Raw genomic sequence first — 27,630 nt, forward strand, 5'->3', positions numbered from 1 at the left:
GCGGGGGCTGGGTGAAAAAGGTAAAAGGTTTAAGAACTATGGAAAACAGTTACAGGGATGTAGAGTACAGTGTAGGGAATATAGTCAATAATATTCTAATGGCTGTGTATACTGCCAGGTAGATGCTAGAGTAATCAGGGTCGGGGGGAGGGGGTCACTTTGTGAACTATATAAATGTCTAACTATTGTACTGTATACCTAATACTAATATAAAATAAAATAACTATAAAAAATGAGATCCCCTCTCAATAGTGTATCCCTTTTTGGACTTTTAATGCATTTACTAACTTATTTGTACATACACCACTGATTTTACTTAAAAAAAAAAAAAAGCCATATATTATTCGGCAACCTCATTTTTTCCCCCACTTAAAATATCTTGAGCATAAGATGTCTTCTTACAGCAATGAGAATTTGAGGGTAAGTCCCAGTTTTTGTTATTCTTTTCAATAAAAGTGACTTGTTAGTAGAGTTGCCAGATTTAACAAAAAAAAAAAAGAAAACAAGCCATCCGGTTAAATTTGAAGTTCAGGTAAACACTGTATGCTTTCTTAGTATATATGTCCCATGTGATCTTTGGGGTATACAGAAACTAAAATACTGTGTTGTTTATCTAAAAGTCAAATTTAACTGCGTGGTTTGTATTTTATTTAGCAGCTCTACACTTGTTACTTGATTGATTTTGTTCTATGTAAGACTTTCCTTGCACAAAACTCCAGACCAGAAAAAGGTCCTGTTTCTTGGCTTGGAAAGTAGGGTCCTTGGGCTGGTGTTTCTGCACCTGATGAACGTGGTGTGTGAAGGGCCAGCTCTGCTGGGTGTCGGGTGCTCCTTAACGGCCTCCTTTGTAGAGAAATACCCTGTGCAGCTTCTTTGCATTTGGGGCTGAGACCGTGGCTCTTTTATCCCAGCTACTGTGTGAAGTCGCCAGTGGCAGTTACCTGAAGTTGTATGGGTGATATTAATTGAGTTTCTTCTTAATGAATGCTAGTATTTGTAGGACTTTACAATGCACACAGCCAGCTTTTCAGTGGTGCATATTATAATTAGAGCAAGCTTTTAATATTCTTTGAAGTACTAAATATTTATGGAATTCAAATAGTGGTATCAATCTGCACAATAAAGGGACTATTGGTGGTGTTTTTAAAAGTCTTCTATTTTGTAGATGTAAATATATGCCATAATTAGAGGGAAGTAACTTGAAGAGTTGGGTCTGAGTGTATGCCTATTCTTATTAAAAACAGCTGTGGCAGGAGAACTACAGCTGCTGTCTGTTTCTTTATGCTGGGCAGGGGTACAGTGGCCCAAAGTGAACACCCTCAAAGACTTGCTTTCCTATGGGCAGTTTCATTGTTCTCCCCAAATGTAAGTTACCTTACTGGGGAGTTGTCCCAAGGTCATCAAGCTTCCCCAAACCCAAGCTTCCATTTGCCAATGTGGGCTGGCTTCAGAGGTCTTGGCCAGGGGCAGATGCATGCATATGTGCAGGGCAGGAAGGTTTGGGAGCAGCAGCCAGCTTTCTGGAGAGATGTCTCCTGCCAGAGAGACTCCCCTGCCAGCACTGCTTCATGGGGCACTTCTTAAAGCTCACTGCACACAGCCCAGTACAGAGCGATTATCCTGGGGCGCCTGTGGGAGCAGTTGCCAGGCCCACTAGGGGCCCTGCCTGGCCGAACCTCACCATGTGGCAGGCTTGGATGGCCGCCCATAGCAGAGCCAGCTCCCAGTGCTGCCTGCCAAGGAGCCAGATGCTGCTATTGGAAAAAATTACTTCACAATTTGAAATCTTGGTCCTTTGATCATTGCTCAGAGAGGATGAAGAGGAGAGGTTCAAAGTGGTGGTTTGAAAATGCCAGCATCTCCTTGCATCCATCAGTGCCTATTATACTCTCTCTTGTCAGGGACTATCCTCTTGATGTTTTCAGTTCTGCAACCAAGTAATTTCTGCCCAGCCCTTCCAAGCCCTTGGGGTGAAAGGGAGAAATGAGTAGGAAGGGAGTGTCCGCAGACTGCTTCTTTCCTGACCAGGTTGCCCTCTCCCCTGCCTTTTGGGTTATCTGCTTCCTCTTTGTTCCAGCAACCGTTTTTCCTCCAAAGCCAGTAAAGTAGTTGTCACCAGCCAAATACAACTTCTGCAGGAGCTGCACAATTCCATTCTTTACTTGGCAACCTTAGCGCTCACTTCCCAGTACGCTAGCCTCCTGTAGCCAGGTTTCCAGAGGCCTGAGGTTTTGCAGAGGCAATGTCCTGGCCCAGCCCAGCCCTCTCCTCAGAGCTCTGGATCCTACATAACTGAGCTAGGCCTCATTTTTCCCTACCCGTGAAATGGGTAGGATCATTCTTTGAAGCGTAGTTTAAAATATGTAATTTAAAATTACATTTTTAAGTTTTTTAAATTTCAAAAGCGTGCAATCAAACAGTGGAACAAGTCTGTGAAGAGATGGGTTTACTGAATGAGGGGTGACAGAGGAGAAGCCAATCCAAAGCCTTGTCTTGTCTAGTGACTTGAATGTTTTAGCTATGGGGTAAAGTAATGAGTGTAAGAAAGGGGTAATTTAGGGAAGAAGTGGGGGAAACTCAGTGTTCTATTGTCTTGTTTCCTTGCCGTCTGGTGCAGGCAGCTTTCTCTCCCTGGCACTGTAACCTGCTTCTCCTTCAACCTTACATTGTTTCACAGGACTTGCCCACAAATGCACCCTCAAGTTTTTTAATGCATTCAGTACACTTTTATTAATGAGTGCCTTTTTTTGTTGTTTGCAGAAAGAATTCTCTAACATCTCTAATCACGTATTTGTGGAAAAGATGGTAATTTGGTACCTGTTTGAGCAGTTATATCCAAAACTTAAGATTTGTCCTAAACTCGCAAATCAGAAAAAGTACCCATTTTTCTTTTTGGAAAAAGCCATGTGTGCTGCACATCTGATAAGTGTCCACTGAGACTCAGACTGGCTCTGTGGGGACAGTTTTTATGTTGTTCATTGATTATGAACCACCACCTACTTGAGTCACACCTCAGTAGTGACTGAGGCTATGTCTTTATCTCTGTCTTGATCTACATTTTATATCAATAAGCTAATAGTTTCTCAGTGTTAGGTTATCAGTATTATTAACGGCTGTCATTTGTGTAGCGTGTTACAGTGTTTCATATGCATCATTTTCTCTTATCACCATGATGGCTGTGGGAAGCAGGTCTTCGCTGTGGTTAAAGATGAGGACAGTGAGACTCAAAGAATTGACTGCTGTCCACGCTGTAGTCAGATGTTTGAGATGAGATGACAGCAGATGAGGAGTCGGAATCTGGACTAGGTGGAAGGGAGTTCTGAAATCAGGGTGGAGTTAAATTTTTTAAAAATGGTAAAACTTGAACCCTAAGAAGCAGATAATACCTAAACAACCTTGTAGGTGAGAAGGGGGAGAAGAAAGGTGAGACAGAGGGAGAAATGAAAAGAGAATTGCAGAATTGTCTTACAGCAATGTTCTTAGGCCTGCATGATTCCAGAAGGCAGAGCTCTAGGTGGAAGTTACAGGAAAGCCAATTGCAACTTAATGGGTATGGTAGGCAGAACCACGTCCAAGTCCTTATTCATGGTGCTTGTGAATATGTTACATGGATAAGGAGAATGAAAGTTGCTGATCAGCAGATAGGGAGAATATCTTGATCCGAATGGGCCCAGCATAAAATTGCAAGGTTCCTTAAAAGTGGAAGAGTAAGGCACAAGAGATCTATTGAGATGACAGCTGGCAGTGTGAAAAGGACTCAGCCTGGTGATGCTGGCTTTGAAAAGGGAGGAAGGGGCTAAGAGACAAGGCATGTGGGTGGCCTCTAGAAGCTGGAAGAGGCAAGGAAAGAGATCCTTCCCCAGAGCCTCCAGAAAGGAACACAGTTCTGCCCATAATACCTTGGTCTTAGCCTCGTGAGACCCATGTCAGATGTCTGACCTACGGAAGTATAAGACCGTAAATTGGTAGTGTTTTGAGCCACTAAATTTGTGGTACTTTGTTAAAGCAGCAAGAGAAAACTAATGCAGCAGAGAAAAGAACTACCTAACAATTAGGTCTGTCTCGCACATAGTAAGTTTTATCTTAAAGTAATGATTTTCCTGTATCTGAAGTTATGTAGCCAAAAGACAGAGCAGGTCAGAATACTGTAGAAAGGATTTCTGTATTGGGTGGTAGGAGAAAGAGTTGGCCTCTGAACCCAGTATATATGAGGTGGTCTCTGCTCTAGGACAAAATGGGCAAAAAGATTCCTTAGAAGTGCCTGTTTGCTTGCACTTGCCCTCCCCACTGGGCCATATTTGCAAGTGTTTTTTTTTTTTAAATACTTCCATACCTGCCCATAACCTAGTACATAGTTCAGGCTGGCTTGTTACTAAAGGATAAGATATGATTTGAACTTGAAAATTGTTGGGAAGATAAGTTTGCTGGTTTCAGCTGTTTCTTGGATTTTTATATTTGTGTGCTTTTAGAAAGTATCCTGTGGTCAGAGAAAAGCTGAATAGGCAGAAATAGTTTGCATCTCTGATACCAGCATGTGTTTTGTTGTTGTTGTTGTTGTTGTTTTTTCATTTTCTTGCCTTCAGAACCCTATGTGGTAGGTTTGCCCTGAGTTTCAGTAGGGTGGACAATGAACACAACATGACTCCCAGACTCATTACAGAGTTTGTCTCCTTTGTTGTTGATTTAATGCTAGCATTCTTTCTCTGAAATTACCTTTGCTTCATGGGAGTTCAGTGACTGCATTTCTTTCTAGGATAATCCTAATGTCATCAGATGACAGATCATTATCTTTCTCAGCAATACCTCCTCCTAGAAAATTCCTGAAGAGCAGCTGTCATATGGTTGGATGGCTACATGATTCTTTTCCACGTTCAAGAGTAATTGCAAAGCAGTTGTCATAGCAAATTGATTATTTACTGTTGGTTGGGAAGCCTTCGAAAATCTAACTTATTACATTTACACTAATAAAGATAAAGTTTTCACAAACTATTTTTAAAAAGGCAAGATAATTTTGAAACCATCTGTCTCTTTTATCTAAACGAAAGCTAAAATGCACATAGACCTAATAACCCAGCAATTCTATTCTAAGATACACCCAACAGAAATGCATACATGTGTTCATCAAAAGCATATTCAAGAATGTTCTAATTAGTGCTCTTTAAAATAGATCCAATTTGGAAACATTGCAAATCTCCATCATTAGTGGACTCAATAGATCATGTTGTTTTTCATTCAATGAAATACTCTACAGTAACAAGAATGAATGAACTACACACAACAACATGGGTGAATCTCATGATATAATGCTGAGCAAACAAAACAAACACAAAGACGTCTGCACTATATAATTACACTTATTTAAAGTTCAGAAAACCTCACAGAACTGATGTATAATGTTTTAGGATCAAGATTACCCTTGTGAAGTGTGGGGTCGTGATTGTATTGGAAGGAGCATTGGGTGGGAAGGCTTCTGTTCGGTTTCTTCATCTGGGTGCTGGTTACATGGGTTTGTTCAATTTGTGAAAATTAATTAAGCTCTACACTTGTGATTTGTGTACTTCTCTGAACATATGATACTTTAATTTCATGTAAAAGTTAACCAGGATAACTTTAAAACTCAATTTATCGACATAGTTCTGAGGGCAGGTTTTGATAATGCACGTTCTTTAATAGTTTTAATTTTGATAATTCCTGTTGTTATGATTACTGGTCATCCATTCTCAATTAAAACTAATTAACATTATTTTGGGAATTCTAAGGGACAGTGGTGAACCAAAGGGGTGATGGTGGGAGTGGTCTGCCTCAGGTCCAAGCAATATGGAGGTTCATTATCTGTAAAGAATTTTAGATGGCAAAACTATCTAAAAATAGTAATTTTATAATAATAATTTTTATTATCACTGTGTATCCACAGTACTAAACAGTGCCATTGATTTAAAAAAAAAAAAAAACCTCAAAAAATCCTCTGTTGGCCTAAGTTCTAAACAACTTGTGAAATTAATGTGGAGTTTTTATACATACATACACACGTATAATAGGCTTTAAATTAGCACACTTATATATTACTTGTTCATTGTATTACTAATCCTTTAATAACACATGTGGACTCAGCATATATTGACTTCTAGAGTAAGTTCTTAACAGTTTGGAATTATTTGAGCTGCAGTATCCATGGTGCTGCTGCTTCTCGAGATTAATCAGTAGAGTCAGAAATGGGCAACGATGGCACAGTAATTATGAAGATGAAAAAACAGAACTTGAGTTACTTTAATTCTGTCATTCTTTGCTACTACTTTGGGGGTTTTCGTGTTTAAAATTTAAAGCAGTGAAACAGAATGCTAATTATTACTCAACATAATTTTGTCCAATAAAGAAAGTGGGGTCTTAAAAATGATACACTCACTTGTCAAAAATCTAGAAGGCATGCTGCTGCTGTAGGACAATGCCTTTCACCAGCATCGCTTAAGCTGAAATATTCGTGGAATGGAAATGGAAGCTGTCAAAATTTTCAGCAATTTTGCTAACATCAAATAATGGTGAATACCATTCTGAACTTGGTTAACATTTTTAAATTGTATATGTTGACAGATTGTTTTGTATATTTATTTCTGTGTTTGCTTTAGATTTTAAGTGTCCAGATTTGTTTATATTGTAAATCTTTTGCTTGTCAAAAATAATGCCATGGAAGTTAATAAAGTGAAAAAAGGAGCATTAAAAAAAGGAAAGAAAACAAAACATTGTGTCTAGGGAGTTGAGATATAATTCTTAAGGAACCTCCCTCCCGGTTAAATCAAAGAAGTAAGTTGATTAAGTTGAGGTTGACAGTTTTTAAAAAAATAACCTACCTCCATTTACTGTCCCGTTGACTCCTCCAGCCATTGCTAATTTCTCTGTGTTCCTTCCCAAAACACCAAACTGCTTTTAATGGCTCACCAGTCTTTCAAAACAAGTTGATTACATCAAGAGTGAGTTTGTTTAAATTACAGTATTAGCTAACAATGTATTTATAACCCATTAATATTCTTTTTCAAAGGTGAGAATTTTTTAAAGCGGAAAGAGTAGTAAAAATAACTTCTGATGCACCTTTCCTGCTCCACATAAACTCGTTACTGCACCTTTGTGGGGAAGCATCCTAAATATTCATCAGTAGAGCACATACAAATTATGGTGCATCTGGCAATTTGGAATAGTATGCAGCCACTAAAAAGTGTGGCTGTTCATTTTTTGAGTGGCTGGGTTTTTTTAATGCTGATATTCTGTATCAGTACTATATGAGTTCTAAAATGTATTTTTTAAAGCAAGGTTTAGAAGAGTGCTACTATTTGTGCAAAAAAAGTGTGACTAAATTTATGGCTAACATAATACTGGACAAATGCAATTAAAAGTAAACAGGAATATATATAAATATTTAAATGCTAAATATCTCTCAAAGGACACTTGAGAAACAGATAACACTGGTCACCCTCTGAGGAGATTGGTAAGTTAAGGGGTACAAATAAAATGTATACCCTTTTACTAGTTTGGTTTCTTTACTTACTACGTGCATGTTTTTACATTTTTTAAAATGCTAAAACTTGTTGGCAAAAGCTATATCATATAGTTTTCCCTTGGTATCCTAGGAGGATTGGTTCCAGCAACCTCCACAAATACCAGAGTCTGTGGTACTTAAGTTCCTTATATAAAATGGTGTAATAGTTGCATATAACCTACATGCACCCTCCCATATACTTTAAATCAGGGGTCCCTAACCCCCCAGGCTACGGGGTCTGTGGCCTGTTAGGAGCCAGGCCACATAGCAGGAGGTGAGTGGCAAGCAAGCTAGCAAAGCTTCATCTGTATTTGCAGCTGCTCCCCAGCACTAGCATCACGTCCTCAGCTCCACTTCACATTATCGGGCATTAGATCTCATAGGTGCCAAATAGGTTGGGGACCACTGCTTTAAATCATCTCTAGATTACTTATAATACCTAATACAATATAAATGCTATGTAAATAGTTGTTATACTGTATTGTTTAGAGAATAATGACAGGAGAAAAAGTCTTTACACGTTCAGTGCAGACACCATTGTACGCTTCACTAGGTAGTACAATATTTTCTGTCCAAGGTTGGTTGAATCCGCGGAGGCCGAGGGCTGGTTGTAGTAAGAGCATAAATCCCACAAAGAAGAAAGTTACTGACAATCCCAGTGTCGCAAAACACCTAAGGCTTCTCAGAGCCCTGGGTTCTCAGCTGGTGGTGGAACAAGGCAGTGCAGGCCCTTCTTCAGTGACCCATGGAAAGCTGGGTGGTAATTCCAGTGTCAGAGTTCCTGTGTGCCTCAAGGATGTTGGTATCTTTCTCCCCTGAAGGCTGGAGCTCAGGTAGACCCCAGGGATTCTTCAGCCTTGGGTAACTCTGATAGAGATCTCAGGGAACAACGTCCATTGATTCCCACTAAGCTTCTCTTTCATGGAGCCAAATGTCAAACCTTTGAATGTTTAAAAAAAAGAGCACACCTGGGTATTTTTATTTATTTATGGTTTACATTCCATATATGTAATTCCAAAAAGCTTAAATGTGAGGGGGTGTTACTAAATTTATGGATAACATAAAACTGGACAAGTACAAGTAAAAGCAGACTGGAATCCAATAAAAGAAGCTGCACACTGGTTGTTAGTAGTGATTAGAAGTACCTGGGATAAGTTAATTACTGTAGTTGAGCACTGAATTTAGCTTTGAATTTCTTGGCACATAAGGTGAAAGGGGGAATAAAGTATATAGTTCTTTTTATATGAAGCCAGAGAATATGAAGCTTTGCCTAAGGAAATGGACATTTTCCCGATACTCAATTCAAGAGGAAAATTCAAATTGTATATATAAAAATGTTATCGAATGACTCAGATCTTCATGGTGGTTAGTGCCTATCAAGGTATTGAAATTAGTGAGTCAAAATGTGTCAGACTTCACGAAATATAATCTTTTTACTTATCAGATCTGTCTCTGTTTTAATAGCCACCCCTGAAGTCCAAACAACCTCTCTGATTTGGACAGCTGTAATGGCCTCTTAATAAATCGCTACATGCACTCTTACTTTTCCAAAGTCTTCTCTGGGCTGTGGTTAGCCAGGGCTGCCTTTTTAAAACACAGATCTGATCATATCCCATCACTGTCACCATCCCATATGTTTACAACTCCTACATCCCTCTGGTTTTAGGATATATGACCAAACCCTCCCACCTCCCCAGCCTCTCCTCCCACCCCCTCTCCCTTGCTCTCTCTCTTACAGCCTTTTTTAGACCTATTTCTGGCTGTATGCCCTTTGAACACCTCCTCTCTCTCGTGGCATGCTCCACCTGCCTGAAGCCAGCAATTCTTCCTTGGATTTGAGCTGCATTATCCTCCGAAGCCTCCTTGATCCTGAGAGCCCCCTTCTCACTGTTGTTCATTCTCATGCCCCTCTGAGCCTCTCTCAGGAGTGCTTATCTCTGTTATGATGGCCTCCCTACTAAATTGTAAGCCCCCTGACAGCAGGGACCAGCTCAGCTCATGCTCAATCTTTGATCCCCAGCTCTATACCCAGTGCAGTAGGGGGTCAGGAAATATTCAGAGGAAGGGAGCCATCAATCAGCAACCTAGATGCCAAAGCCTCACCCTCCAGTGGGCTTTATACCATGCTGAGACATTTATCTTTGAAGCACAGTTCTGATCATACTACTTCCTTGTGCCAAAACTTAAGGGGTCTCCGTTTCCTACAGAATACAATCCTTCTTACTTAGCCCTCCACAACCGGGGTCCTAGTTTCATTTCCAAATGCACTTCTCCCAGTCTCAATCCTTGCACTGTAGCAAGAAGGAAGCTCTCTAGCCTTCTGACCACACTATTCCTTCTGCCCTTCTCTGCATGTTTAATTCTTAACCATCCCTTAAATAACACTCCTAATCGAAAGTAATGCCTCCCATTGTCTCAACTTGAGTATCTTTGACATGATACTTATTTTCTAACTTATAGCTTCCATATAACTTATTTTATCTCCCATATTAGGTGGTGGTCTGGTTCTAAATAGTGTCTGTTATGACTCCTCACATAGTAGGTACTCATAAAAATGTGTCACATGAGTGATGATTTGTGTTATTTAGCATCTTTATAAGGCAGTCTTTAATAAGAATCATTTCCCCTCCAGATGCTGTAATTTGTAGTGAAGTTTCTGTTTTTATGTATATAAAACAAATGGCCGGTCAGCTACAGATTTTCCTAATCTTTTGAATATATCTAAAGATCAGTGAATATGAATTCAATTCATACACAGTTGACCCTTGAACAACAGAGGTTTTCATTGTGCGAGTCCACTTATACATGGATTTTTTTTTTCAATAAACATTGTAAATGTATTTTCCTTATGATATTCTTAACATTTTCTTTAACTTTATTGTAAGAATGTACTAATATACATAACATACAAATATGTGTTAATCGACTTTATCTTATCAGTAGGGTTTCTGATCAACAGTGGGTATTAGTTAAGTTTTGGGGGAATCAAAAGTTTTACATGGATTTTCGACTCTGTGGGTGATCAGAGCCCCTGATTCCTGTGTTGTTCAAGGGTCCATGGTACTGCTTTCTGCACATTTTCAAAGACATCATAGATCTTTTATTATAAAAGTACAACATTATTCTGATACCGAATGGAAGAAAGTGAAACAAAACAGATTCACGTAGTGTGTCATTTCAAGAGAAGACAGCTCAAAAAGACTGCAGTCTCTTAAAAAAAAAAACAAACGAACAATGATCAGTGGGCCATGCATAGGACTTGTTTCTAGATGAGTGTCACCTCACCATCTCCCCAGCCACGCCTGCCCTTCACTCAACCTGAATGGCGGTCTGCCCCTGTCAGCTACTGCTCGTTGCCATGACTCCTGCGATGAGAGCATAACACTCACGTCCATTTCCTTTCCAACAGGCCGATTTAAACTGCAATATTCAAGATGATGCCGGGGCTTTTTACGGTGTAACCAGTCAGTATGAGAGTTCTGAAAACATGACAGTCACCTGTTCCACCAAAGTTTGCTCCTTTGGGAAGCAAGTAGTAGAAAAAGTAGAGGTAAGTTGGCCTCTGGACACCGGAAGCTTCATTCAAGGCCAGATGCAAGGCCATCCTTCAAACCTTTATTAGGACAAACAATTTTACTTATTTTTTTTTTTTTGGTGTCTCCTCCTTCCCATCCTCCTTTCCCCCACTTTTTCCCCTGTTACTTCTAAAAAGGCAAAATGATTTGAAAGCAACTGAAAGAAGGCAAGGAGGAAATCCCAAGCCCGCCCCATCCGTCCTGCCCTGCTTGCTGACAGCAGTGTTCAGTCCCACACGAGGCCTCCTACAGGAGCCCTGGTGTCGAAGCTGCCGCCCATCAAATGATGCTTTCCCACTGACCCCCAGGTCCAGGGCCACTCACAGGCACTGTAGAGAACAGCCAGGAAGCAGGGATAGGGGGCGGGGTGTAGTCAGCTGGTAGGCAACAGCCTTCTAAAGCCCTGATTCCTGGAGACTGGCATTATTGCTTTGCCATTTCCACCCCCTTTATTATAATTGTCTTAAGTCTATTGCAGTACATACCGGGATCAAATGCCTATTTATGGCTTTGTTATTTCATGCCTCCCTCCCTTTCGAAAACCTTATGGTCATTTTACCAGAGTGGGTTACTTTGTATGAATGATGTTTGCAACTGACATTCCCTTTAAAAATTGTATTTCCCAATGATTTTTGTCCATCACCCCATCAATCCATGTTCAGTGAGAAGGTTGTATTCACAGCAGTCCTGGACCTGCAAGGTCCAGCCTGACTGTGACAAAGACTTTGTGCTGAGATGTGAGAAAGAAGATGCAGAAGGGAGAGAGGGGCTGTTTTTTCAGACCCTTGGGTGAACAGTGAGGATTTGGGTGGTGTTACAGACCCTCAGTTTCCTGAGTACAGGATGGGCATCCTGAGAATGTTGTTAAGGAAGGTTATGCTGTCAGAAGAGGATGGAGGTGAGTTGACTAGATGATCAATTTGAGCTTTACTGAAATGTAGGAAACCGGTAAGACATTTTGAATAGAAGTTGGAAACTGACTGGATATTTAAGATTAAAGAGAAGGAATAGTCAAAGATCACATTTTATGCTTGGAAGGACAGTGCTGTCACCAGCAGAGATAAGGAAATAAAGTGTTCAAGAGGAAATAAGGGACAATTATAGATGCAAGAATTTGGGAGACAGGTTAAGACTGAAAATAATAATTGAGAATCCTAAGCATTAAGGATAATTAAACCTATGGGAATAGAGAGGGAATAGCAAGAGCATAGAAATAAGCGTTCAATTTGGAGAGCTGCATTCAGCCCTGGAGTGAGTGGAAGACAGGTATGTGTGAGAAAAGAGGAAGCAGACAAGTTACTCAGTTCCCTAGATTTGAAATTATCCTTCACTGTGTCCTCAGATATTAGTTTGGGGAGCAATGAAAGGTTGCTTTAGACTGATGAGATCCCAGGAATTTTCGTGGAGAAGTGGGTGTGAATGTGGCAGGCAAAATTTTATAATTAAGCCTTTAATCCATTTAGAATGTGTTTCTGCATATGATACGAAAGGAGAGTCTGTTTATATTTTCTTCCAAATAGACATTTGTGTGAAAACCATTTATTAAATGATTTACCCTTTTCCAGCAGAATGTGTCTTTCCCCTTGAGGTTACCACGTATACTGGGGACTGGTCTTTGTGTATATCTGTTCTCTCTACCTCCATCTCTATATGTCCCAATGCCATGTTGATTTAATTACAGTGGCTTTATAGAACGTTCAGTGTATGCTGAGGATGGAAGTCAATCTCACTAATCTTTTGTATATATTTTCTAAGCTAGTAACCAGCATTTATTCCAAATAATGAGGTTATTTTTAAAATGTAAAGAAAAACATATATCTTGTTTGAGAAACCTAGTTATATTTAAATTTTAGATATTATTTTAGGATAAATCAATATATTATTGATATTAAATCTTTTCAATCAAGAACCTGTTTGCATTTCCAGCTCATCGGTTTTATGTAAGATTTTATAGTCTTATATAGGTTTATCCCTTTCTGGTTAAATATATTTCTAAATATATAATTCGTTAGTGCAATTTCCCATTTCTAGATTTTAATTACTAAATTAGAGAAAAGCTCTTGGTTTTTGTGTATCTATGTTCTTTTTAGCCATCTTGCCATATTCTCTTATTTATCTCAAGTGATTTTCCCCCTAGCTTCTTTAGGCTTTTTATGTATATAATCTTATCTCTTCTTTTCCAATGTTTATGCCAGTTTTTAAAAATCATTATTCTCTCATCTTTTCATTTGCTAAAATCTCCAATACAGTTGTAAAAAAAAAAATAGCAATATATAAATAATATTCTTATATCATTTCTGATGTTAGTAGAAATGGTTTTGCTGTTTTGCCATTTAAGATTATATTTAATATTGTTGGTTTTTGTAAATGATCTTTATATTTTAAGTGCTTTTTTTCTATACTTATTTTACTTGGGGTTTTTATTATTAATAGCTGCAATATTTTAACAAATGCCTTTTCAGCAACTCCTACGACATGATTTTTCTCCAATTTCTCCTATTTGTTGACTTGACAAGTTAATACATGTCCTGTGTGTGTAACACCACAGCATTCCTAAAGAAAGTCCTACTTCGGTTACATTGATTCATTGTTTGCTAATTTATATAGAATTTTTGCATCTCATTAGTCTATACTTTTTTATAATCTCTTTATCAAATTTCAGTATTGAATGTACATCAGTCTCAGAAAAATAATTGGGACTCCTGCCTATTCTGTGGTCTGGCATAGTCTGAATGAAAATGAAAATGATTGTTCTTTTAAAGTTACATAAAACTTAGCTGTGAAACCATTTGGTCTTTGTACCTTTTACACCAGTAGGTCTCCAAACAACTTCCTACTCATTTCCACAGTAACTGACCAAATTGAAGTTTTCTATTTCTTTTTGGTTGAGTATTAGCAATTTGTATTTTGCTGGGAAAGCATCCTATCCTCTAGGTTTTGTCTCTTCTTTTTTCTTCTTCTTAAGCTTGTAAAGGGTTTATTTTATATTTTTAAAGAACCGGTTTTTATATTTATTCTGTCTACATTTTTAATTTCTATTACATTGATTTGAGCTTTTATCTTTATTAATGTCCTATTCCCGATTTCTTTAGATTTCTTTATGTTTTTGGTTTATTTTGTGGGGTTTAAAATTATCTTTAAAGATGTGTATTTAGTTGTGTAATTTCTCGTGATCTTTAATAATGAAGACTTGAAGCTGCTTCATTAGGTTTTCTCCACATACAGCTTTGTTGGATCCCATAAGTTTTCATGTGTTTACCTTTTCATTACTCTTTAGATAGTTCGTAATTTCCTTTTTAATTCCTTTTGATCCAGGGTTATCCAGGAATGTGTTTCTTATTTCTGAGTGCTTCAGTGGGATCTTCAAACTGCATATATACCAGTGTTTACTTTCTTTCTTAATGGCATAAATAACTAACAGTCAGGGGTTCGTGGTGAGTGTAAAGTAGTTTTTGTTTGTTTATTTGTTTGTTTTTTAATTAGAGAAATTATCTGTATTGGTTGTTAGCCTGTGAGGTCTTATCACAGTAAAGGAGGATTTTCTTAGGGCCCTTTGAGAGTTATACCTGGCCCGCCTGCTTTCACAGATCTCCAGGTAGAGCATCACTAAGTAGGTGGTTATATTTTTTTCTGACCTTTGCTGAAAAGGATCTATGCAATTCTTCTTTAACGCTATCATTTTTCTACTTTTTAAAAAGATTTCCAGAAAAATAATGAATTCTGAGTATGGCACTAAGCTTGCAGATAGGATTTTTTTTTTTTTTAAGTAAACTGCCTAAATTGTACAGTATATAGCAGACATTTCATGTTGAAAACTAAAATGATTTTATAGGCGGTAACGTCTTTTTCATGTATTTTGAAGTCGAAGTGTAAAAATGCTCAACTCCTTTTTCCTCACAGACGGAGTATGCAAGGTTTGAGAATGGCCGATTTGTATACCGAATAAACCGCTCCCCAATGTGTGAATATATGATCAACTTCATCCACAAGCTCAAACACTTGCCAGAGAAATATATGATGAATAGTGTTTTGGAAAACTTCACAATTTTATTGGTAACTATTTTGTCTCTTCTCTGTTTTGACAGACTCAGCTATGAGGCTGGTGGGGAAAGACAGGAAGATAGGCCTGTGAGGGGCCTGGGCCAAGTGAACTGACCAGGCTGTTGAGTTAGACTCAGGTGGCCAATCAGCAGTTGAATTCACACATCCATAGGGCAAACCCGGGCTTGGTTTGGGCTCAAGTCTGTAGAAGAGAAAAGGTTTCATCTGGCTGGGATTTCTAAGCTTGGCAGAACTGGAATTCAGGCAGGTAATAAAGGGTAATAAGTGATTTTCCTAGCTTCTCAATTCTGGTTATACATTAGAAAGACCTTGACCTCTAAAATTCATCATACCAAGACTGCAACCTTTATCAATTAAATCAAGATCTCGGAGGATAGGACCCAGGCATGAGTATTTTGTTTAAGTTCCCTAGATAATCCCAGTGTTAGCCAAGTTTGAGTCTTAGCAGCAACATATTACGCAAATCATAAATGAGACAAAAGCCACGTCAGTAGGTTTGCACTTCAGACATACCTGGACTCGGTGCATGAAGGATTTGTACGGTCTTATAAGAAGTATGTACATTAAGATAGAAAAATGTAAGCTCTCAGTACCAGAAGAAATATAAATTAGGATAGAATTTTCCAACCCAGGAAGGGTTGGAAAAATTATCCTGAGGCTGAAAAGTATGGTCGAACTTAATGGGCAGTTCACGGGAAAGGAAAAAACAAAGGTGCTCAGAGTCCATGATGGGAAAACTAGACAGGGCAGCATGTGTGTGCTGGGAAAGGGGAGGTGTTTCTTAATATTTGACTTTAAAACAGATTTCTCATGGAGGCTTCATTTGGGGATTTGAGAAGGTTATTAAGAATAATGTCCTCAGAATATACCTACGAAATATACAGTAATGGGTTTTAAAGGCTCATTTAAAAAAAATAAATTAAAGAAAAATGCCAGAAGAAAACTTGGTGGAACCAATTTTGCTAAAAGGGGCAACAAGATAATATTGTGGTCGAATAATCAGACCTCTAGAGGCCTGCTTTGTTATGAGCATTAAGAACTAGAATACTTAGAGCAGGAATTCTCAATCTGGAGTTTTGGGTTCCACTCACATCACGGTTCTCAATCACTGATGTGCTGGTGAAAAAAAAAAAGGCTCTACCTTGACCACCCCCCGCCCCCCAGAAAACTTGATTTGTACCTTTTGCTCATTTCTGTGGTATAAATGCCCCTCCATGAGCAATTTCAAGCTACCAGTGTTTGCTCAGCTCATGAAATTCCTTAATATTTGACAATAACTTTCAAGAGCCAGTGGGAGCCAGTTCCCTGACACCAATGTAAAAATGAATATTTAAAATTTTTAAATTAAAAAATTTTAAACTTAAAATCCTCTGCACATTAGGATTCATCCAGAAAGCTTTTAAAAATTCTAAGGCCTGGGCATACCTCTAATGGTCGTTAGTGAAAATTGGGCAGTTCATGGTTTGGCATGCTGGTAAGTCCTTGTCATATAGGTACTCTCTATTTAAGAACAGATCACCTTATTGCTCAGATGAGCAGAAGAGGAGTGTAGCATCCTGGTGTAGACATTAAATAGCCTCAGGAATTAACCAGAACTCTAAGTGGATGTCCATCCTACTTCTCTTGGGAGGATTTTAAGGAATATGTCCTCGGTCCCTAAAACCCTACCTTACAGAGCATAGCCAAAGAAAATAAGGCCTAGAAAAATTTTAAATCATCTATTACCCATAAACCTCATATAATTCTATCAGTAATGCTCCCTTTGGGAGATGAGACTTCAAGCAGTATAGATGTCCAGATAACGTACCATGTTAAAGTAATTCCAAAATGTTTCATTAAGCACCTAAATAAATTCCTTTGATATGAAGAATTAGTAGCTCTATAAATATTTGCTTGAAACAGTATTTTACATTTAGAAAAGCCGAGTTTAAGCCAGCATTCCTGGATTATGGGAATAAAATCATCTCACTGGTAATAAGAGAAAGAGTACTTTTTGACTCTTCTGCAGGGTGGGGTATAGAAACATGGCCAGGATGGAAGCTGCTGGACACAGTTGTAGGTGTTTTACTAGGTAGATTGCCTACAAAGCCTGTGTCAACAAGACCATTCCAGACCTTACTAGCTGGTGGGCTAGACTAGCCACTGGAATGCAATGCAAATAAACACAGTGACCATCTCTGAGTAAATCTTAGCCTGGTAGGAGTGAAGAGTCAAATAAATGATTGCAATACAAGGTAACGGTGGCCATAGTATACTTGTGAAACAGGTACCATGGAAGGTCAGAGTGGTTTAATTACCTGAGCAAGTACTTGTACTTGGAATGGGTAGGGAGTTCTCAGGGATATTAAAAGGTAATGTTTGAGTTGCCTTGATAGCTAAACAGACACTTTTCGGATTTGCTAAAAATAGGGCCATTCCCTGGGTATATACTTAAGTGTCAGGTGCAGGGATGCTGTGAACTAGACAGGCAGAGCGGCCTCCCTGGAGTCCGGTGAGGGAGGCAGGCATTCCTCGAGCAATCACAAAATGAATGTAAACTAAACTGTGACTGATAGCTGCAGAGATAGGTACATGGTGCCAAGAGAGCATATAATGAGAGGATTTGACCTCGTTCAGGACGTCAGGGAAGGCTTCCCTGAGGAAGAATCAATTGAGAGATACCTGCCAGAAGAATAGGTAAAGACGGTAGGGAAGGATACTGCAGGTAGGCAGGCAGGTGACAAGTAGGAGGACTGAAAATAGGGTCATGTGGCTGGCTTCGAGAGAGGGAGGAGAGCAAGGAACAGTGAGTTGGCTGGCGAGGAACAGCCAGACTAGGCAGAGTGTCCTTGGCCTTGTAAGATAAGTATAGGTTTTCTTTTCCTCCAAAAAATTTAAAGTTCAAAAGAGGCCAACAGGGTTTTTAAGCCAAGAGTATGTTGTTGTCACACTTAAATTTCTTAAATGGTTTTTGTGGCTACTGTGTGCAAATAGGACTGGTGACAAGCAAGGGTGGCTCCTGGTGGCGGAGTCTGGGTGATGTTTGTGGTACCTGAGTAGTGGAAAAGGGGATGGATTCAAGAACTATTCAGGAGGGAAAAGCGGCAGGACATGGCATTCATCTGGATGTGAGGATGAGGGAGAGAGATTCCAAAGATGAAAGACCCATAAGTTGGAGTACTTGGTCTGTAAAAGAAGTGGCAGGAAGTAACACTAGAAAAGCATGTGAGTACCAGTATTGAAACAAATCTTTATTGCCCGGGGTGGTGGGGAGGGGAATGTAGATAATTCATCACTATCAATTCATTTGTCTAGAGCAGCATGACATAATGGTTAACAAAAAGGTCTTCAGAATCAGAAGATCTGGATTTCTTTGTTGACAGTTGTATAACCTTAAACAAATTAACCGCCCTAGCCTCCTTCTCTGTCAGAGGGGGATTGATATAGCATCTGCACACAGAATTGTCATGATAGTATATGAGACAGTGTATGTAAAACATTTAATACTGAGTAAATGCATAAACAGGCAATGTATGTTGGCTAGTATGTGAATTTTCATTCAGCAGGTATTTATTCAGTGACTGTTGTGTGCCAGACACTAAGCAAGTAACTAGGAAATGTGGTCCCTGTTCTTCAGGAATTTATAGTCCACTGAATGAGATGGGCATTTAAAGAAAATCGTACAAATCTATATGTACTTTCAGATGGTACAGACTGCTATGATGGGAAAATTTACAAGTACTTTGAGACTTTATTCTTTATCCAGAGACCATAAACTTGATGCCTTAAGGGTAAGGGAAACTAAATGGGCAAAGCATCCTGACTCATGAGGGGATTGAGGCCCCCATTGACTGGACTAGGCTCTCAAATTCAAAATGTAAGGCATGACCCATTTGACATGATTCTACCACTGGTTCTTTACTCAGCAAGTATTTTACCGATCCAGGCACTGCTGGTTAATAGTGGTGAACAAAGCTCTCATGGAGCTATGTGTATCATTGGCTACTGTGAAACAAACTTAAGAAAAGTTTAGAAATAAGGTAGGAGACAATTCCTAGGATGACAGTCCCATGGGACAGAATTATAGAAAATTGTCTTTGTTGTAAAGAAATCAGCCTCCCCAAAAACCCACACTAGTTCTTCTGTGGCTCAGATTATGGGTGAGACCCTGTCTGTAAGGTCTTTCTTACATATGGTATTTCAGCTTAGATAGGTTTCAAGTCAAACCCCTCCCTGATACCCTGAATTCGTGCCAGAGGGGGCAGAGTGAGGCCAGACAGCTCCCTAATAATCCACTTGTTGGGCTTTATTTTCCAAGTAAATCATAGTCGTGATGGCAGAGATGGAATGTTTTCATCCATGTAGTGTGTTTTTATATATATGTATATATATACTCTTTTTTTTTTAACAGGTGGTAACAAACAGGGATACACAAGAAACTCTCCTCTGCATGGCCTGTGTATTTGAAGTTTCAAATAGTGAACATGGAGCACAACATCATATTTACAGGCTTGTAAAAGACTGAACATGGTTATTTATATATATAGATACCTGTATATATACACACACACATATGTGCGCACACACACACACTCTCCATTATCGAATGACTGACTGTAAACCTCATCATGCAGGGGTTGTGCCCTGGCCCTGAGGTCACCCTACTTTTCTAAATTCTGTTTGAGTGAAGTCATTTTTTCATGTATTCATACTATCATTGTAGCTGTGAAGTTCTGGTACAGTTGTAAAAAGAGAAATCAAGTTGTTTCTATGTGTTCTTCAGATCTGCAGCCCACAATTTCTCGGGAAAGGTGAACCTTAAGAACCCAAGTCTCTGTCTGCAGAGACCTGTTTCTAATTGTGGAAGAAAATATTCAGACAGAGCATTTGCCATGAGACATTTACAGCCTTTATACAAATGTATTTAGTTCTTTTTTTTCCAACATAAAATTCTTGTTTTAAGATACAAGTAAAATTAATCTTTAAATATAAATGTAAATTAGTACATGAAACTAAGAATCTTTAGACTTATCTTTGTAACTAATTAGGGTGGAAGTTATGAAAGAATGTAATTCACTAAATTATTTTTTAAATGAAACTTTTCTTTCTTTTTGAAACCAAATGTTAAAATATAGCCTTAAGAAATGCTTGGTAGAAATATCCTAATGAAACAAATTTGTACTTTTTTCACAAAGTTAAAACTAATCTCCTAATCCATTAAACTCTTAAACAGGTATTACAAAGGAAGAAAACTTCACCCCTTATCCTTAACATATATAGTATATTTAAAATATAAAATTGTATTGTACTAATGTGATGATTGATTATTTAATGAAAAAGAAAAGATGGCTCTTTTTGCAATAAGTAGATAAATACTGAAAATCTAAACTTACAACGTTTATAGTCTTGTGTGTGCAGTTATATTTTATATGGACAACCAAATTTTTTATTAAGATGAGTAAATATTTGAACCACTGAAATTTAATAACAAAAATTAAAATTGGCATGAATACTGCACTGTAAGCTGCAAAGTATAGAAAATTCCATGGCTGGGAGAAAATTTCATCAACCAAACAAGTAAAAGGCTCATCAGTTTTAGCATCTCTGCTCTCCAGAAATTCACAAGCATCCTCACCAGCCTGTGGATAAATTGTTTATTTCTGGTGATCCAATATGCATATTAACTTGCTATGACTATATGTGTATGTATGTGTTTATATATACATATATACACATATACATAGATAGTTATTCAACACATATTTATTGAACATCTATTTAGTGTCACTCATTTTGCTAGGTGCTGATATGTGTATATATATCTCAGTCTGTTTCCGTAGATCTAGATATATTCTCTAAGGACATCCATTTTCTTGTCATCTCTCAATAAGTCACAGTACTTGTTTGACTGAGGTTCAAGAGGCCCAGCTATCTATCTCTGACCTTTTCAAACAGGCTCATTTGAGAGGTTCTTTTCCCAGGAGAGATTCAGCGTTCCAACCCGAATATTCCAAAGCACAGCCCAGGCAGAGTTGATTCGACGTAGCCACATGTCTTGGGTGCTTCACTGGGGAATACCTCCAATGGGCATGCCCCCGACTTCCCAGAGAAAAGTGATGTTTTAATAGTTGTTAGGAATATGTTAATACGATAGAACATGAAATAAGTTTTAGAAGATGTGAAACATCTCAAGACTTTTCATCAAGCCAGAAAAATATAAACTTTGTTTTATCACATCCAAGAAACTTGGACACTCTCTTTTCTGTCTCACTGCTCTGACCCTGCTTGTATATTGGTTAGTATCTGGTGGTTATGAGCATGAGGGTGTGGCTGGCTAATGGCAAACAGAAGCACACTGGACCAAGCCTGACTTCTCCTGAATTCATGCCACTGGTCACTGGGAAGATCAGAGGAGAAAGTGAAAAATTTTCTCCATTTGGAATGTGCATCCCTTACATAAACTAGTAGGATGGTGCCCATCTTTCCTCCGTCAGAAACAGAAACTCTCATCTGTTTTCTGATTCCAAGAGGACCCTTGAAAAATTGCCCCAGTTGTCTGCTCTTCCATCTGCTCTTTAGCCCAAGCATTTAAGCTTCTTCCATGGTCATCATATATATGACTTCTTTTGGTCACTCCTTTTAATAATGATGTTTCTCTTGCTCCTTTCCTCAAGGGAATCCCCGCTTTTCCAGGACCAGGATCTTACGTGGCTCAGAACTTCAAGGAGGGAGGTATCTGGTTCACATTCCCACCCAGGAGTGGGCTCTTCTGTGCTGCCAGGAGGGCTCCTGGGATTTACTTTCCAAAGCACAAGTAGACTGAGACCCAAGAAGACCAGCTAGGGGGTAGTTCTGTTGGCTGCAGAGAAGGGCATACTCTGGTCTGCCGACTCAGAGCCAGACTGGGACCTCTGATGCTTCTCTGCCAGTGTCCTCCAAATGCCTTTGTAGTTGAGTTTGGCGGTATACATGAACCACCTTGAGGATTACTTTTTGCTCTTAAAACACTTCTAAGATCTGTTAAAGTTACTTCTTGTCTTGCTTTTCTAAAGTTTTCTCCAAGGCAGATATTTTCCATAGCTTATCCATAGGCCCAGTCACTCAGACGCTTGGTCCTCTCTCCGTCTCTCCCAAATTAGACCCTGGGTTGGCATTTGTGTTTAGCGTCTAATCCGAGTCAGCCTTCGGTCATTCATCCTTTATGGCAGAGTCTTTTCCCTTTGTCAGTAAAGCTTTCTAAACCATAAAGAAGCCTTTCCAAAGCTCTGTCCTCCCGTTCTCTCCCAGGTGCTCTGTCTCTTGGTGACCGCCCACCACCTACCGGATTTGATTCAGGGACATCTCATGCTTTCACTGGAGAATTCGAAAGCCAGTTTTCCACAGCCTAAATGTCATAGCTGAAGAACTGGACTTTGGTCTGTTGGCATTCTTTTCCATCTTAGCAAGAGACCTGAAGTGGAATCAGGACTTCTTCAAGAACATGTCCTAAAATTCCAGAATGTCCAGGCTACCCTAGACCAGTGTCAGCTTCAGTACTGTTGACATTTTGTACCAGATAAGTCATTGCTGTGTGGGGCTGTCCTGGCATTGTAGGAGCTTTAGCAGCATCCCTGACCTCTGTTCACCAGGTGCTGGCAGCAGCCCTTCCCTCAGTCGTCACAACCCAGAATGTCTTCAGACTTTGCCAAATGGTCCTGGGCACAAAATTGTTCCTAGTTGAGAACCACCACCCTAGATCTTACAGGTCACAAATGACATATTTGAGATTTTCTTTTTCCTTCCAGTTCACCCCAAGATAATATCTCTCCTTGTTTCAGGTCATCAAGAGGCAGGCAGGGATTTAAGCAAGTGACACTGTCAACGTTCTCTTCCTGTTTCAGAACCTCTGTTTCACAACAGAGTCTCTCTCGCCACAAGTATTCTCACACTCATCCCTGGGGAAGTGGAGAACAGCTGGTCACCATCATCCTTATGATCAGCTCACACCTATTTAAAGAGCATTTCTAATTCGATCTTCAACCCTGAGTTTACCAGTTTAAAAAAAAAAATCCCAGCTATTTTCATTATTTCCCATAAACTCATGAGCCTCATTATCAAGCCTTTAATCATTTCAGTCAATATTTTCTGGTATTCTTCTACTTTCTGCCTTACACTCAGTGCTGTTTGTGATTTATGGAAGCCTCAGGAACATGTCTTTTCATCTTCAAGGATGGAGGAGGGAAGGATTAGTTCCAAAGAGGGCTGATAGAATGTTTTCTTTATTGAGCTAAGAGGGCATAATCTACTCTCCTTCAGTTTGTAGATGAGAAAGTTGAGGCTCAGAGAAGAGGTGACTTGCACAAAGTCACCCAGCTTGGTTAGTGACGGAAATAAGGGTGAGGCTTTAGGATGCCTGCCACTTAACCTTTGGCCTCTTCCGGTGAAGTTGTTCCTCTTTGGTGCTCGCGCTTCAATTATCCCTACAAAATGAACGGACAGGTTCAGTTCAGAAGAGCGAGGGAGATGAAGAACCCGCCCTGCCCCACCAGAGCGACAGCGTCACCCCCATGCTGATGCTGCTGCTTCTCATACTGGAGGTCTTGTCTGGCTGGAGCTATCCGAGCATCTGCAAGCAGAAAGGAAAGCTGATGAGCCTTTTCACTTACTCTGAGGACAGTTCACCTGCCACAGGCTTTGAGTCAAATGTCTGTTTTCTAAGCATCCCAGCAGCGACGTCCTGCACTCAGACCAGCCAAAAAACAGGCCCCCGTTCCAAGCACTTGGTGTTACCATTCCCCGAATGACTTTAAAACCCAAGTCGTTAGGTTTCAGTACTGTAGTGGCTTTAGCAGTTTGTTTTTGTGCAACCGTAAATTATTTAAGTCATATGATATGACAGTCAATTTTACAAACCAGGTACATATAATTTGTATAATTTTGTATATGCTCTGGTACACTACACTTGTCCTAATGAAGGATAGAACCAGTTTTGTTTGTCGGTGTTCACACCTGTGACATTAAGAGGATATGTCTGCATTGCTCATTTCTTTATGTTGATGTTTCTGTGGCAAAGCCCTGCACATGTCATTTCTGAAAAGCCTTAAATCTTTGAGATGTTGCGTGTAGGGTATGCAGTGCAAAAGGCTGCCTCGGAACTGTGAGCCCTTTTGTAAGCTGGAAGCATTTCTCTTAACTACTGTTACTTTTTTAGGAAGTTTTAAATTCAGAGCTGCCAAAGCGTTCCAGTAAGCAGTGCCTTAGTGATACCTTAGTCGTGCCGCCAGCCTTTTCTCACTCCAGTTCTCAATGTCCATTTACTAATTGGCCCGACATTTTAAAAAGGACAAGCAAAACATTTTATTTTGTTTCGTAAGCCCATTTTTCTCCAGTTCGCTAGGAAACTGACTGGTCGGTCTAAAATCTGAAACCGAACCTAAGTTCTTTGACCACACCCTCAAATGTATATACCAAAATGAAAGGTTTTGCAGCTTCATAGTTTACTATGAAAAGCAAATTGTACTTTTAATGTTGCCTTTTAAATTCACGACCAAATACTTAGCTATTTGTGAATCTTCTGCACTCTAGCATGAAAGTGCCTTTGGTTTGAGATTCCGGCTTAGAAAAGTGCTGCCACGATAATGATAATTTGTAGAGAGACCAAAAATATTTTGAGATCACCGTAATGCCTTTGGTTTACCGGGATGAGCAACCGACCACAGGCCTCTGTTCGCAAGAGCACGGCGTTGGACCCCGCCTGCTGGGAGTCTGTCTGCCATGGGAGGGCCCCCCACCGCCACTCATCAGGAGCAAACCGCAGCAGGAGGGAGCCAGGAACTGTTCTATCAGTGTGTGCCGATGACCCAGTGTGTCATCTCCGCTCGTCACCTAGCCCTGCATCCGCATGAGGGAACTTCCACACAAACAACAGACTCCCAGCCGGCGGGCAGGTTTGTCCCTCTGATGTCCGTGTTCAGTCTCCGTGGAGGCTTTCTTTTCCATTCAGATGACAGTGCGCACTTATCTGGTTTACACAATGATACCATTTTGAAAGTTGGAAGCCTCAAACTGAGATGACAGTGCAGAACAAAAATGAGTTAGGGTCATGACAATTGCAGTGTTCTTCTTAGGGCGAAAATGTGGACTCTGAGTGTTGTGTATGAATGTGCTGTGGGAAACTTCCAAAGAGCGCCATTCACAATTCGGCATTTTCAAAGAATGTTCCAGCCCTCAAAAGGGCCATTCTTTAAAGTTCGAGTTGGCTTTCATCAAAACCTTGTATAAATTGGGAAAGCCGATAGAGGTAAGGAAGAGGATGAAAAGGACAAGAATGTAAAAACACCAGCCAAACAAAAGCCAAGGAAAAAGATTTTTTTTTTTTTTTTTTAAACCAATATAGACTTAAAAATGACTTCAAACATCTTCGAAAGTTAGCCTCTGGACTCTTAATGCATATGTTCCGTCTGTCTCTACCTAGTGTCTTTACGAATACCCTCTCTGGGCTCTGAAATTTCAGGAGTGATTTCTATCCACACCAAGTTGTGAGTATTTGTAGAATTTCTACAAGAGAAAATAAAAAAAAACAGATGAAAAGGAAAATTACTCAATATGAGTTATAGTTAACTGCTCAGATTCAGCCCCTCCCTGTCAGTATACTGTGCCACACACTTGGAAGAAATTAGTCAAATACTTGTTTCCTCTTCTCTTTTCAACTGTTACTGTGCTTTGTTTGGCAATAGTTTTCCTCTCAGAAACTCATTGCTTATATCATTAAGAATGAAGGGTATGTGTTTAAAATTTTTTGCATTGCAAAGGATAGTTTCACCGAAGTCATGCACCGTAAATAAGATGAAATATTGTATTTATTGTCCTACTTCTAAGCCGTAACTTGTTTTATTCTCTGTGAATTTGCATTGAGTCAGTCATATGCCACACTACATCATTTTGTTATTTGAAACGGCACTTATGTTTCCCACTCATTCATCCAATGGGGTCAGATTCTAGTAGAGTCCACCTCTCAGGATGATTCTCTTATGTCTGGCTTCCATTATGAGATTGTTTCTTCTTCCCCTTTCTCTAAGAGAGGCTGACGGAATCTAGGCGTAAGTCAATTGGAAACCAGTCTCTGATTTTTTTCACATCAGTCATTTTCTGTGATTAGTTTCACTGTGTAAATTAGATATTAACTGCACTTCTTGAAAAAAAAAAAAAATCTCCCTGTTACCTCCTTGAAAGATTCACTTCTGTAGGCCTTTTTCAATAGGCTCATGACTGCAGATAAAGAAAAAGTAAAAACTAAAACAGTATGTGCCTGAAAAACGACTAAAAAAATTTTGTAACACTTAAAAAAGAAACCTGAATAGCCTTTAATTCTTTAATATGCTTAAATTTTATGTAAATCAGTTTTTGCCACGTGTGTTTGTTCACATTCTAAATGACTTAATGGGATTCTCACGGTCTGTGTCTTCATGTCACATGTATAAATCGGGCTTGTGATGTAAGCGTTTCATCTGGTCAGTGGTTCCTTTGATATTGTACTGCTGCTGGGAGTGGGCTACAGAAACTGCCTTTGGGTAATAAGGTTTCTCTTGGGTAGATTGGAGAGATGGGGGGCGGGGGTCAAATTCTCACACGTTTTCTTAACCTATTTGCAGAAACTTTTAAAAGGCATTTGGTTAAACCTCTTGGCAGTACAGTATTCTCGTATTTGTTAACGTCTGTGTTTAGGTACTGGTACCTTTTTGTTTAAAAATGTTCTAAGTGTTGGCTTTAAAGTGAATTTATCTTTAGTATGATAGTTATATGAAAATTATAGGGTTTGTGTGCAGAGAATTTTTTTATAAAGTGCTTTGTAAAAAAAAAAAATGTATTCTAGCTTTCGCGGTACATATGTGTGATAACTTTAATATCCATGACAGTTAAGTGCAATTATTTCATCACTCTAAAAATGCTATTTTTGTGTCAGTTCCTGCAGGTGTTTTCATGTCTTTGCAAAGTGACACATTTTGATGCCTTCTTGATAAAGTGGTAGACATTTTGTAGCTTTCTAGAAACTTTGTATTCATACGGTATCAATGAAAAATAAAGAAAATGAAAGTGTGGGTCACCTTTTTTATCTGCAAAAGTGTATGTTGTTGAAAATGAAATGCATTTTCTGTGTTGTGGGCGATTTTCCGAGGACAAAGTAAAAGAGATTGAAGCCATGATCCTTTGGACAGTGTCCCCCAAGCTCAGTAATTGGAACGTTAGTTGTTATGTCGAGCCAGGTTTCTTAAAAACATCCACAAGTCTGTCAGCCTATCTGCCTGGTGTCTCTCTTTAGTGCTTCATTAAAATTGACGTAAGTTTTGCAGAACAGCTTTCTGTGGATCTCAGGCAATCCTGAGAAATCAGGTCCCATGGTCCATGGTACCCAAGTAGGGCCTCGGAGAACCAAAAAGCATACCAGCCCAGCCACTGAGCATTTGTGATTGTTGTTACCAACTTGCTGGGTACGTGCCAGGAACCAGG

The 27,630-nt window shown here is 39.3% G+C and overlaps 1 protein-coding gene across 10 annotated transcripts in view; it reads left to right on the forward strand.

Annotated features, from left to right (window-relative positions):
- TEAD1 (TEA domain transcription factor 1) overlaps positions 1-27,226 on the forward strand; it is a 250,050-nt gene extending 222,824 nt beyond the window's left edge. For all 10 annotated transcript variants that reach the window (XM_039863632.1, XM_039863631.1, XM_039863640.1 and 7 more), the window contains 3 exons: positions 10,938-11,078; positions 15,004-15,156; positions 19,556-27,226. In XM_039863632.1, the coding sequence (XP_039719566.1) occupies positions 10,938-11,078; positions 15,004-15,156; positions 19,556-19,669 (408 nt within the window). In that variant the 3' untranslated portion in view covers positions 19,670-27,226. The remainder of the gene's footprint in view (positions 1-10,937; positions 11,079-15,003; positions 15,157-19,555) is intronic.
- The last annotated feature ends 404 nt before the right edge of the window (positions 27,227-27,630 follow it).

Source organism: Pteropus medius, unplaced genomic scaffold, assembly GCF_902729225.1.
Source record: "Pteropus medius unplaced genomic scaffold, Ma_sr-lr_union100, whole genome shotgun sequence".
In the NCBI taxonomy this organism is placed as follows: Eukaryota; Metazoa; Chordata; class Mammalia; order Chiroptera; family Pteropodidae; genus Pteropus; species Pteropus medius.